This window comes from Filicampus tigris, chromosome 20, assembly GCF_054856515.1.
Source record: "Filicampus tigris isolate MCC_2025a chromosome 20, RoL_Ftig_1.0, whole genome shotgun sequence".
Lineage (NCBI taxonomy): Eukaryota > Metazoa > Chordata > Actinopteri > Syngnathiformes > Syngnathidae > Filicampus > Filicampus tigris.
In genome coordinates this window covers 7,548,392-7,560,156 of record NC_141236.1, presented here as the reverse complement: position 1 = coordinate 7,560,156, position 11,765 = coordinate 7,548,392, and the positions used below count along the sequence as shown (strand labels likewise).

The following is an 11,765-nucleotide window of genomic DNA, read 5'->3' as shown; positions in this document are numbered from 1 at the left end:
ATGAAATTAATGAGTGATTGGTGCCTTTATTTCAAACATGATACAAAACAAGGTAAATACAATCCCAAAAGGTTACTTAAGTGCTCACAGGAAGTAACAGTTGAACGCTTGGATATCATCACATACTGTATTATTGAAGTAACTCTGTACATTCATTCATAATGGAAAAGAGCAAAAAGTTGTAAACAACTCACAGAGTCTGACTGTGACAGTTATGAGTGTGCTTGTACAGCAGAGGCAGTAACGACAACATGGGATCAGTGTTTCTGGTAAAAAAAAAAAAAAATAAAATCATCCATCTATTCATTTTGAATATAATTTCTCCTCACAGGGTCGGTGGTGAGTTGGAGCCAATATTAGCTGACTTGCATGGTATGTAGATGACAACGAGTGAACATTATTGCCAAACAGTTGACATGGGATTTTCAGAATTTTTTTAAAAACGCTTCACCAGTGTTTACCTCCAATCAAGATGAATACAGCAGCAAAAAGCAATAAAATAAGTCGACCGTTTTAGCATGACTCAATAAAAAATGGAGTGAAACAGTGCGTGTTGGCTGGTTCTCACTTTTAAAATAATAGTAAAGTTATTTGAAAAACTACTAAATACAAGCGCCCTATTCCCTAACAAACATCTCCAGCAAATAGCAAAAATTATCACAAGGTGGTATAACATAAAGAATCCTTTTTATATAAGTATATAACAGTGTAGTACAAAGTCAACGTGTCATCTTTTGTCCTTAAGCAGTTCACTCCTTTTTCGGCTGCTCGATGAGTTTACCCCTGTGGTACTTCTGTCCGATCCCGTAGGGGACGTGAGCGGAGATGGTGCCCAGTTCCTTGGCCCCCTGGATGTGGAACATCTGGTCGTCAAAGTAGATATGCGGTTTTATCTTCTGCAGCAACGGCCCTTTTGGGGCTCCGGCCAGGAAGAGAGCCTCGTCGATCTCCAGACCCCAACTGCGAAGGGTCTTCAGTACTCGAGCCCCTGAGCTGGCGGCGCTCCGGGCCGTGACCAGGAAGGTTCTTATGGGGCAGTCCAAACGTTGGTTTTTGGCGTAGAATTTTCTCTGGAGCTTCCCTAAAGCCTCCAGGAAGCACTTCAATGGGCCCTAAAAACATCACAAATGTTGAGTTCATTTCACAGATTTCTAATTAGTGGGCGTTTATATGGATTTTTTTTATAATCCCTATATTTTGCAGAATAAAATTCTGATTATCGATTAATTGGGTGAATAATTAAAAAAAACTCCACATGAAAGCAGAGGCTTTTGCACATTTGGTACCTGGGCCTTCAGTGGGATTTAGCAGACTTAATCCACTTCTTAAACCACCACTATTTTGTTCGTTATTTTATCTAATAATATGAGGAAAAAAACAAACCATTTAATTGTAATCTATACCGTATGTCTCCTTGCAAGACTAAAGAAGGTACCTGAGCAAGTGGTTTGTTCTCAAATTTCTTCTCGTGCTCAAAAAAGCTGTCCAGGCCCCTTTGCTTAACGATGATCTCCGATTCATCCGAGAAGAGGACGGCGTCGCCATCGAAAGCCACCCTCAGCTGATTGTCGCACAGCTCGTTCTCCGTGTCGGGCATGAACATTGTGGCCGCGGCAATTCCTGAAGCAGAACAATTAAGTGAAAAACAAAAAAGAGGCAAAAAATATGCGTATATACAATGGTGGGCAATGTAATAACTTTATTAAAATTAAAAGGTGGCACCACATGCCTTCATCAATGGCCTCTGTGACCTTCTCAGCATCCTTGGAGAGATACAGATTGGTCATGTAAGCTTTCAAGTAGCCGATCGGACTTTTCCCTCCGGTCATACAAAATCTTTCAATGGTCAAATCTGAAAAAAAAAAAACATTTAAGAGTTGTTAGCAGATCAATGCTGCTCTACATCACACCAAAAGCCAGCGTACCGTAGTGATTGATGCTGTTGATGAGGCGCACTCCAACTTGGGCGTGGTTGTTAGTCATGAGGACAATGTCGAACAACTCCTCGCTGTCCGGGTAGAGCTCCCTCAGACGGGAGTTGACCGTCATCAATGCCTGCCCGTTGTGAAAAATTGTGATTTTCTTTTTTTTTTTTTACCTCAATGCTGCTCAAGGTCTTGGTTAGTCTTACAACAGACTTTATTATGTCTCGAGTGTGCTTTGGTGAATACATCACACCTTCTCTCACGTTTTAGAACGGCACTGAGTTCTAGCACCATGAGACTCAACTAATAGCTAAACAATGTCGGGAGAATGTCTCTCATCACTGCATGGCCTTGTTAACTGAGAGGGATTAATCACTGTGGCGCAAGTCTGATTGCTATATTCTACATGCAACTTCCTTATGTTACACAAGCAAGACATTTCAAAAATGTGCTTCGGAAAGAGAACACCAAGTCATTTCTCACCACTCGAAGATGTATAGACAAGACACTCTAACAGTTATTTTACAAAAAAGGTCACTTCTTCTCATTCTAAACATCAATATGTAATGTTTTGGTGACAGTGGTGGACCTTGAATTTCAGGTTGCGATGAGTTGCCTGGAAACCTGTTGGTGAATTTTTGTGACGGAATTGAAGGTCTGGCGACCTGATTCACCACTTATCAGTCCAAGGGCCTTTGGGAATATACAATTAACTTGTTGTTGTTGTATTAACTATCAGAATTGTTAGCTTTTGTGCATTCTCAAAACACATGCACACATACTCAGTTATTCAAGTTTTTATGATGGCGACACTTGACACTGATGCCATTGTGCTGCGTATTACAGTAACTGTAGGGAATTAAAACGGAACTCGAAAGTCAACCAGCGTCACAATGTGGATTGCGTTCAAATTTGGATAGTCATGTGTACATACAGTGCTGTGAGACGAAGTGAAGCATTTCAAGCACCACACCCTGCAAGCAAGTACCCCTGTAGAGGCTTGCTGTAAATGCCTACCAGCTCACCTTGACGAATGGGAAAGCAGCTCCCGGCTTCAAAGGCTCATGCTCGTGTTCCACCTGATAGGCTACGTAGCTCTCCACTCCTTCATTTTCATAAATGTGCCTTTCCGCCACCATGTTGAAGAGGGTCCGGGAGGAGACGGCGATGGAGACCGCATACCTGGGTTTAGGCTGGAGAGGCACGTATACCAGTCCAAATAATAAACTTAAAAACTAAACTGTCACTTACATCACCTTTTCAAACTCACAGTCCCTAATGGAACAAATACGTGAAGTTAAGCCCCCAACTTGCATTCTTACCGGTCTCGGTTTGTTTGTTTTGAGGTTTTCAAAAAACTCTTTGGCCGCCGCCCAGTCTTTCTCCTCCGCGTTGTCCTCCACTTGACTTGACTCGTTTATCTTTATATCGCTCATTTTCCAAAAGGAAAACAGATCTTTGTTTTGCGAGTAGGCGTTGATGTAAAGTCCAACCAAGTACGAGCAACTGGGAGGAGAAAGAAAAGGAAAAAAAGTTTACGGAAGTGTAGCAAAAGTGTAGTGGGTGTGTCATCACGATGACGTCAACCGCCAACGCAATCTTGTGCCATGCCGGAAGTGGACGCCCCCCGCCCCCTTTTTTAGGGTAGGGACGCTCACGTTTCTTTATTTTATTATCAAAAAAATAGAGTCCAGAAAACCAAGTGATATAACATCTACAAAAAACCGTATAACTATTTAAATAAATAATTGATTAAAGTATCCCATCAGCCAAACAGTTGGTATACCTGACCTATGGACATCACAAAACTCTATTTATATACTGCTTCATTAACATATAATGTGCCTAATGTGCCATGTAGTAGGCCGAATATATATATATATTTTTTGCAGATTTGGAATAATATGCAGGACAAACATAGCATCTCAATAATTTTAACATTTGGAGTGATTGATTTTTGTGAGGAAAAAAAAGTACAACATAAGTTCTTGTACTTCTTACTCGGCAGTTTTGTGCCATCTTTGAATTGTAATTTTTATGCAAGAGAGTCTTTTGCCCTGGAAAAAAAATACAGTATGATTATTTTGTTGTTTTCCATGCAGTACTGCTGAAAAATGGTGGCCCCCTCCAGCATTTAAGTAGCCCATCCCTTGTTTAGTTCATTACTTCAGTGGTCTGCTGCAGTGCATTTGTCATATTGCACAATCTAACACAGTGTGTATGCATCTCACGATTTTTTTATGTATCTCACGCATGAGTGACCTCAGTGTGTTTACAAAAAAGAGCATCACGCCCCCTCCCTCCCTCACACTTGGTAGAGTCCGGGACGGAGCATCATGGCGGTAGACGGTAAGCGTTCGCTCTCAGGTGTTCTGTTGGGGGTGGTGACGGGGGGCGTGGGGGACTCTCGTGAAACTTTACTGCGGGACACAGGGACGTCCTCGTTTAAAGGCACATTAATGATGTTTAAAACGGGGGTGGGTGGTTTTAGAAAGGGTGGTGGTTTTCGTGGGGAGCCGCATGATGCTGATGAACGGTACAATATCCCAACACGGGATGCGCTCGTGCACGTCAAGTCACGATGGAGTGATGCGTTCAGGTGCTCCCACTCACATTTGTAACAAAACCGAACGAATGCACACTTTAACGATGATTAATATTTATTATTGTTATACACTTAAGCCGCAATTCATGTGGGTTCAGGCGCACTGTACCATCACATGCCGAACATTTGCTGGGCGGTTAGCGTATGAATGACGGGTTGTTTTCGCTGTGAAATTGCACGCACAAAGGACGTGACCCACATGGTGAGTTCACGGTCCCCTTCAAAAGGAATCTTCAATGAGAAATGACACAACAAGGAGGTGTGGAGTGGCACGTGCCTTGCACTGTCCCGCTGTGGCCACTGTGTCACGTGTCATGTGTGCAGCATGAATGTTTACAACTCAATACCTGAACGAGATGTGCACTTTCACTATTGAGAGCATGTGAGGTCTGACTAGGTGGAACAAATAAGTCGTGAATAGTCCCTTGGAATAAAAACGTGTGGAGGAATCACGTCAGGGTCTACTGGAACATTTATCACGAGGTGCCGTCGCCTCATAACTTGAGACCATCTTCATTACTGCTTGACAGGTTCTGCTGTTTTGGTTAGCAACACAGTTCAAATGGCCAGGCTACTTAGTTAAATAAGTAATGTCCATGTGTGAACAACAAACTGAAGTACTTACACTTAGAACATCTGCGTCCATCTGTGGAGAGGCATTTGTCGTCAGTGAATGATGCACCCAGTGACTTTTTCAGTATACGCTCCATAATGTATGTACTTACATACATAATGTACGTACATAATGTTAGATCATATTTAATATGGAACAGGGAACTCGTTTCCAACATGCGGCATGTCTCCAAGCTTTAATTCATCTGAGTTGACATGCTTCAGTACTGCTGTTTTGGATGGCACCAAATAGGTTCAGCAGTTAATTTTCGTGTGTGTGTGTGTGTGTGTGCGTGTAAAAAATATTGCCTATGGACAGAGGTAATCACAATAACTGCCCATATGTTTCCTTGATTGAGAGTGTATTAATACATCTTAATGTCAGTTGAACCACTAACTGTAAAACACGTACCATAGCACAATTTGCTTGACTTACCCCTAATGCAAATGCTGCAATACAATTTATATTTAATGAAGGTACATCTGCTCCCAACTTTCATTGCAGTTGGGCCTCGAAAAGAAAATAGACATCAAAATCCAAGCATTCTAACAAATATAGTTGATTTAAACAGAACTGGGGTCACAGTGGCATCGTATTGCGTCAGTGGCGAATCATCTCCCCAGCATTTAATCCCAAATTCGCTTTGTAACAATCACAAGCCTGCATAAAAACGCTTTCCTCTCCTATTATTGCCTCTCATAAGATGTACGACTTAAAAGTGGTGCTGCGTTTTGCTGATTGCGACACTTTTTTGGCGTTGGCAAGCTTTTGGCCTTTGGATGAATTGCCCGCAGAGAGTTTTAAGTGATTGGGCCTGAGTGCTTCTGTCGACTGTGCGACAGAAAACAAATCAGCCTCGGTTTATTCTGATTCATCTTCGCACGACACTTCTACCACAACTGTGAGGTTGACAACTGTGAGGTTGCAGTTGTGGTCGTGTAGATGTCATTTATCTTGAGTGAACAAAAAGCAACCTCCTTTCAAGCCCTAACAGCACTCTTTATTACCTTATAGTAATCATTTTAAATGTGTCTTGACTCTGATTACGACTCCCAAAAATCAGTACCCTACACACGGTCAACTGATACTGCAAATTAACGTGTACCTTTTTTTACCGCTAGAGGGGGTCCTTGTGCCTGCATTGGCTCTGTAGAGTTTCTTTCCTAAAACACAAAGCGTAAGTCACAAAAAGTATACATTGCTCAATCACTGGCGATGGGTAGTGTGAAATCTCGCGTTTAGCTTTACAATTAAAGGATATAATAATTGATTAATGAAATGTTGGATCAGGTCAAACTTTGTTTTAAAAAAAAAAAAACAGACTGGAGAAAACCCACGCAGCACGGGGAGAACATGCAAACTCCACACAGGGAGGCAGGGGCCGGATCTGAACCCACGACCTCTGCATGCACTGCGAAGCGGACGTGCTAACCAGTCGACCACCATGAATTTATAAAAGGGCAAAATACTTTTGCTTTCTTGAAATAATCCCTTTGATGGCTCGTCGAAACCCCGAGCTAATTTCCACTTCATCAATTGCATGCAAGGTGGCATGAACATCTGTCAGGCGCGAAATTACGCTTCGACTGCATCTGTAATCCTATTTCTCATCTTCTCTTGGTCTCTCACCAGGGGGCGGGAGGAACTGTGGCGTTCACGAGCTCATCTGCGCACGACGAGGTAACGCCAAGCGAGCACGCCGCGTCTATATGTTGGCACACTTTTGATTTGGGAGTTTGTTCCCTTGACATGTTGCTGAATTATGAATGACGTATCAAGTTTAAGTTCACTTCAGCAAAAGGAGGCGGCAACGTGTTCATGACTTATTCAGAGTGGAGGTTTTGTGTCTGAGGGCCATGTGTAAGCAACCGTTACCTCTTTTTTAAACAAGCATGTCTTATTTTCCTGCACCATTGAGGAAGTTAATACATTTTTTTTACAATCAAACATTAAAAATACAACTTAACACTTGTATTATTGCGTATTTTTCTCTTGGTAATATAACTTTGTCACCATAAATATGACCACTTTTAGTTATTATTAGGGCTGGAGAATGAATGAATGAATACACTAAAATAAAGGCAAATTAACGAACAATCGACTTCAATTAGAGTTGTTAACTTACTAAACACATTGACTTGCAGTCTTTTAAAGCGGAAGTCAACCCAAACATATTTTCCTCAAGGATATGTTCCCAGCAGGCCCACTAGTTGAAACACAGCATTGTGTTTAATTTTGCATTTGTGGAATATAAATCTAGAAAGAAAAATACACTTGTTTTTAGCCATCTCTGGGGGCGGCCATTTTGTCTTCTGTCGACTGAAAATGACATCACAACTGCTCACAAGGACCAGGTCAGCCGTGATTGGTCATTGTGAGCAGTTGCGATGTCATTTTCAGTCGACGGAAGACAAAATGCCCACCCCCAGAGGTGGCTAAAAATACGTGGATTAACACTTATTCCACAAACGCAATATTTATCAGAATGCCCTGTTTCAACCAGTGGGCTTGCATAGAAAACATTCTTAAAAAAAAAAATGTTTGTGTTGACTTCCCCTTCACTATGACAACTTCACAAAATTCAACCAAACAAGTGAGATGTCGATTCGAATTTGATTAATTGTTCAGCTCTAGCTATTATAAAACTTTTTCCTTTTTTAAAATATTACAACTCCTTTGGCGTGAATCTACCGGTATTACTCATTTATATTGAATATCAGGTCATACATATGTTGGTCTAGGAAAGTGGTTTTGTTACAGTACTGTCAAGAGAAATATTAAAATGTACTCTAATATATATAATGTGTGTATATTTAAAATAATAATAATAATAATGATAAATGAAAAGGCTATTGAGACTATTAAGAGAAAAGAAAAGTTTCTAAGGTCGGCGCCCTGCATCTCCACTTTCCAAACTACATGGGCTGCAAGGTCAACTTACCTCAAGGATTTAAATTATTCAGCCATTGTTGACATTTGCAGAGCGTTGCCATATCTGATACGGCGACGAGCCTGCGACGTGTTTACGCTATATTTCCTTTTATAGATAGCAGGGAGGCTGGCTGTTCTAGTATTTCCAAGTAGAAGAACTTTCTTTGTCCTTTACTATCTACTATAGCAGACTGGAGGAGCTTCATTGGAAATAACTGACCTGAAAGAGGATATTCAGATGGTAAGACGACTGCAGCGGAGGACTTTTTATGGCGTAGGATTTAACCTTCCATCACGTGTGCAGTTCGCACCTCTTGCCAGGCTATATTGTTCTCTGCATTCTGACTTGCAGATAAATGAAGAGTAACAGTATTACTTAATGACGTTTTGTCATTGTTGATATGGCACGACTACCCTTTGATCATTCCGAAGCTCCGAAATTGCATTGAATAAACATTTACAGTAAACATAAACAGTTGGACCAAGTATTTCAGCAGAAAATGCACTTTGAATGTTGTATACATTTTGGACATCATAATGTATGATGCAGCACGTTGAGCGAGTCATTAGCACGCCTGCCTCATAGTCAAGAGATTCCGGGTTTGAATCTTGGTTCAGGTGTGGGTTTTCTCCGGGTGCTTTCCTTCCAACTGTCCAAAAATGAGCATGTTAGATGAATTAAAAGGCACTAATTGTCCATCGGTGTGAATGTAAGCGTGAATCGTTGTTTCTTCATACGTGTCCTTTGATTGACTGGCGACCAATCCAGGGTGTACTCTGCCTCTATTCTGCAGTCAGATGGGCTAAACTCCAACTCACCCGCAAACCTAACGAGGACAAGAGCTATCGGAAACGGACGGACGGAAAAATGTGTACTTTCTCCTCATTGAATTGTATTAACCTTTGGATGACATTGTGCTAAATGTGTGTGTGGGAAGCAGGCTGATTAACGAAGGCGTACTGCGATGCTAGCGAGTTAGCCGGGGTCCACAATGCAGTCAGATGGCTCTCACAAAAATAGCACAGGCATGATTACATGCACCACGACTGGCCTACATACAGAGCTGCTGCGCCTCAGAAGTGGAGAGAAGTCGGATTGCTGCAGCAGTTGCGACTAGGACGTTTCATTTGATTATTTAGGTTGACGTTTCATTTGATTATTTAGGTTGTGTAAACTTGCTCACGAAGCCGTTAAAGTAAATCACACATTTTCCCTTCCCGTTTGTCCGCCTGTGCTTATCTCCTCCTCAGTGTCTCCTGAGCTTCTGGGTGTCCTGTCCTCCATCGCCGCCTTCATGGCACTGATGGCTCTGTTTTTTCTTTACCTCAGCAACAAACTGTCAGTGGACACTCCCGACACGGTGTCGCATCTCAGTGGTTATCAGAACAACAACACAGGTAACACACACAGCAGCGCTTGCGCCGCATCAGCTGCATTTTGACATTCTAGACACTGATTGGTCGTTAGTGTGGCTGGTTGAATGATAAGTCGATAATGCAGTTGCTTCCTTCCTTACAATCTCTGTTGTAGCTCATCCTAAAGTGTTTCATTTAATTGAGGGAATATTTCCCTCTGTGCGGATTAAGGTTATTATATGTAAAAGTAACAACGAACTCAAATTGAAAAAACAATCGTTAACAAAATGAAATGAAATCGAAAATGCTTTTCTTCAAGCATTTAACAAACTACATCTATAGTGAAAATGGCCTTCGTTTTCGTCTTTGTCAATTATTACATGAGTTTTCGGATCGAAACATTTGTTTGAGAATTGTAGTTTACTCTATTACACAATACTACCTTATTCTTGCACTTGACAAATAATGCATATTAAAAAAAAAGAAAAATAATAAAACTGACACACCTGCTCTATAAACGAATTAAAACTAACTGAATTTAAAAAACCAAATGAATGAAAAGCTAACTGAAATGAAAAAGCCAAAACGAGTGTGAAGTTTGTACACAGAAACGCAAACGGAAGCCCGTTTAAAATGATAGGCGGACCGGCCTATAGGCGATAAACCGACCGGGAAAATTTTAGTAAAATGCCCAGCTCTGGTATATGGGTTTCACTTTTTGAATTGAACTACTACAATCATTTAATTCGACAATTTATTGTGATGCAGTTGTGTATAAAAACAGTTGTTGTCCTAGTACTTTTGGACTTCGCTGACTACATGAGAGGTGGTCATGGCGCACCTGGCCACTGCCGCGCCCCTCCTGCTAACAACCACTTGCCCGTGTCAGTGCCTGTGATGAGCTAACCTGGCAGTCAACCGGATGCGATGGCCTTCTTCAAGAGCTTTCAGCAGAACCTCCCGTCCGTCAACATTTCCTCCATCCTGGACTCGGTCAGCAGCAAAGTGGACGACCTGGCCAATGCCGTCAGCGATGTCACGTACGCCGTCAGCGACCAGCTGACCGAGCAGGTCAACACCATCATCAACAAGGTCCAGGAGGAGGAGGACGGAGAGCAGGATTCGGCACTGACGTCCACCGCGCAGGACGGGAAAGCCGGCAGTAGAAGCTTGTGGCCGGAAACGACAAGTTCAAGCTCGAAAAGCAACCAAAATTGCGACGCGGCCGAGGCGGACTACGCGCAAAACCAGCTGGAGTGGGAATGGAGGGACGGATGCTGGCGGGTGAAGAAGACGGACGCCGAGTTGGCGGAGGAAGAGAGGAGGAAGAAGGAGGAGAAAGACTTGCTGGAGAAGAGGGAGCAGAGGAGGAAAGAGAGGAGGGAGAAGCGCTTGGAGAAGGCCGGCGTGGCGATGAAAAACGAGGAGCCTTGCCACGAGGGACAGGAAGAGGACACAAAAGACATGAGTCAAGGAGAAGACACAACACAGCCCGGTGGACGTGAAGAGTGTGATGAACCTCCTCCTTCGTTGAGCCCTGAAAGCGAGAGGAGGTTCTCTAAACGGGAGGGGGAAAAGAACGAGCGAGATGAGGAGGACAGGTGCAGCCTTGAGGGAGAAGGTGACGATGAAGAGATGCCGGATGCCTCTACAACTAAAGCGAAAAAAAAAAAGTTGGATAAAAGGAAGGGGAAAGCGGCCAAGAAAGCAGAGAAAGAGGCAAAGAAGAAGGAGAAAGGCAAGAAGCGCAAGAAGACAAAAAGCAAACAAGGTTAGATGGTGTGCTGCTTGGGTGCGTTCAACCTTCCGTCCTTTAAATTCACTTTACTGGACTGGACCTGGTCGCTCTATAAAATGTCTTTGGCTTCTTGACTCTTGGCGGTGTTCTTTCATTTTGAGGGCCAGGGCCTGCAAGGTATTATCATCTATTTTTCCCCCCAATAGTCTATCAATCAGAGTTCAGCCTGATATTGTGTTTCCATGTCAGTGTAATCTGCTCAGGGCCTTGAGCATGAGTAGTGCTGGTTTAACCAGTCAGATTTCCAAATTCTCAATGACGTCATCACCCTACACTTTTTTTTTTCGTTGCCTTTTTGTTCTATTAGAGGAGGTTCTGACAGACAGCGAGGAGGACAGAGACCCAGAGCCTGTGGTCCAGTCGGTGACCACAGCGTGCAGCGGCACAAACAAGGAGGCGACTGAACAGGAAGGCTACAGCACTGAGGCCTCCAACGAACATGGTGAGTGTCACTTAAACATGTACGTTGTATCGTATTGTGTGTGTGTGTTGTTACCAGCAAAACTAAAACCAACAATTTTCAAAAACGAAGGTAGT

At 42.7% G+C, this 11,765-nt stretch overlaps 3 protein-coding genes across 7 annotated transcripts in view; 2 read left to right on the top strand and 1 right to left on the bottom strand.

The window, feature by feature from the left end:
• Window position 1: 1 nt before the first annotated feature.
• On the bottom strand, window positions 2–3,487 carry LOC147128109 (cytosolic 5'-nucleotidase 1A-like). The gene is made up of 6 exons (XM_086019748.1): window positions 3,248–3,487; window positions 2,951–3,118; window positions 1,926–2,055; window positions 1,730–1,852; window positions 1,436–1,620; window positions 2–1,112 (listed from the first exon to the last, which is right to left on the bottom strand). The coding sequence occupies exons 1-6, from the start codon at window positions 3,359–3,361 to the stop codon at window positions 750–752; spliced, it is 1,083 nt and encodes a 360-aa protein (XP_085875874.1). The 5' UTR covers window positions 3,362–3,487; the 3' UTR covers window positions 2–749.
• A 765-nt stretch (window positions 3,488–4,252) lies between these two features.
• LOC147128108 (synaptotagmin-14-like) lies at window positions 4,253–10,406 on the top strand. 3 transcript variants are annotated; one of them, XM_086018875.1, is made up of 4 exons: window positions 4,253–4,274; window positions 6,776–6,823; window positions 9,326–9,472; window positions 10,320–10,406. In XM_086018875.1, exons 1-4 carry the CDS (start codon window positions 4,262–4,264, stop codon window positions 10,334–10,336), a joined length of 225 nt encoding a protein of 74 aa, XP_085875001.1. In that variant the 5' UTR covers window positions 4,253–4,261; the 3' UTR covers window positions 10,337–10,406. The 3 variants fall into 3 exon arrangements, with proteins under 3 accessions (XP_085875001.1, XP_085874999.1, XP_085875000.1); XM_086018873.1 differs by having other exon boundaries at window positions 10,227–10,351; XM_086018874.1 differs by lacking the exon at window positions 10,320–10,406 and having other exon boundaries at window positions 9,326–9,516.
• LOC147128107 (synaptotagmin-14-like) overlaps window positions 10,358–11,765 on the top strand; it is a 7,127-nt gene continuing 5,719 nt past the window's right edge. For all 3 annotated transcript variants that reach the window (XM_086018870.1, XM_086018871.1, XM_086018869.1), the window contains exons 1-2: window positions 10,358–11,201; window positions 11,536–11,670. In XM_086018870.1, coding sequence (XP_085874996.1) covers window positions 10,358–11,201; window positions 11,536–11,670 — 979 coding nt within the window. The remainder of the gene's footprint in view (window positions 11,202–11,535; window positions 11,671–11,765) is intronic.

Excerpts from the sequence above, each read along its gene's own strand:
- LOC147128109 (XM_086019748.1), bottom strand. The coding sequence starts at position 3,361 with ATGAGCGATATAAAGATAAACGAGTCAAGTCAAGTGGAGGACAACGCG. Across the intron at positions 1,853-1,925 it reads CAACAGCATCAATCACTACG|ATTTGACCATTGAAAGATTT; the intron begins GTACGCTGGCTT and ends TTTTTTTTTCAG. Across the intron at positions 1,113-1,435 it reads AGAACAAACCACTTGCTCAG|GGCCCATTGAAGTGCTTCCT; the intron begins GTACCTTCTTTA and ends TGATGTTTTTAG.
- LOC147128108 (XM_086018873.1), top strand. Across the intron at positions 6,824-9,325 it reads GCTCATCTGCGCACGACGAG|TGTCTCCTGAGCTTCTGGGT; the intron begins GTAACGCCAAGC and ends TCTCCTCCTCAG. Across the intron at positions 9,473-10,226 it reads TTATCAGAACAACAACACAG|TACTTTTGGACTTCGCTGAC; the intron begins GTAACACACACA and ends TTGTTGTCCTAG.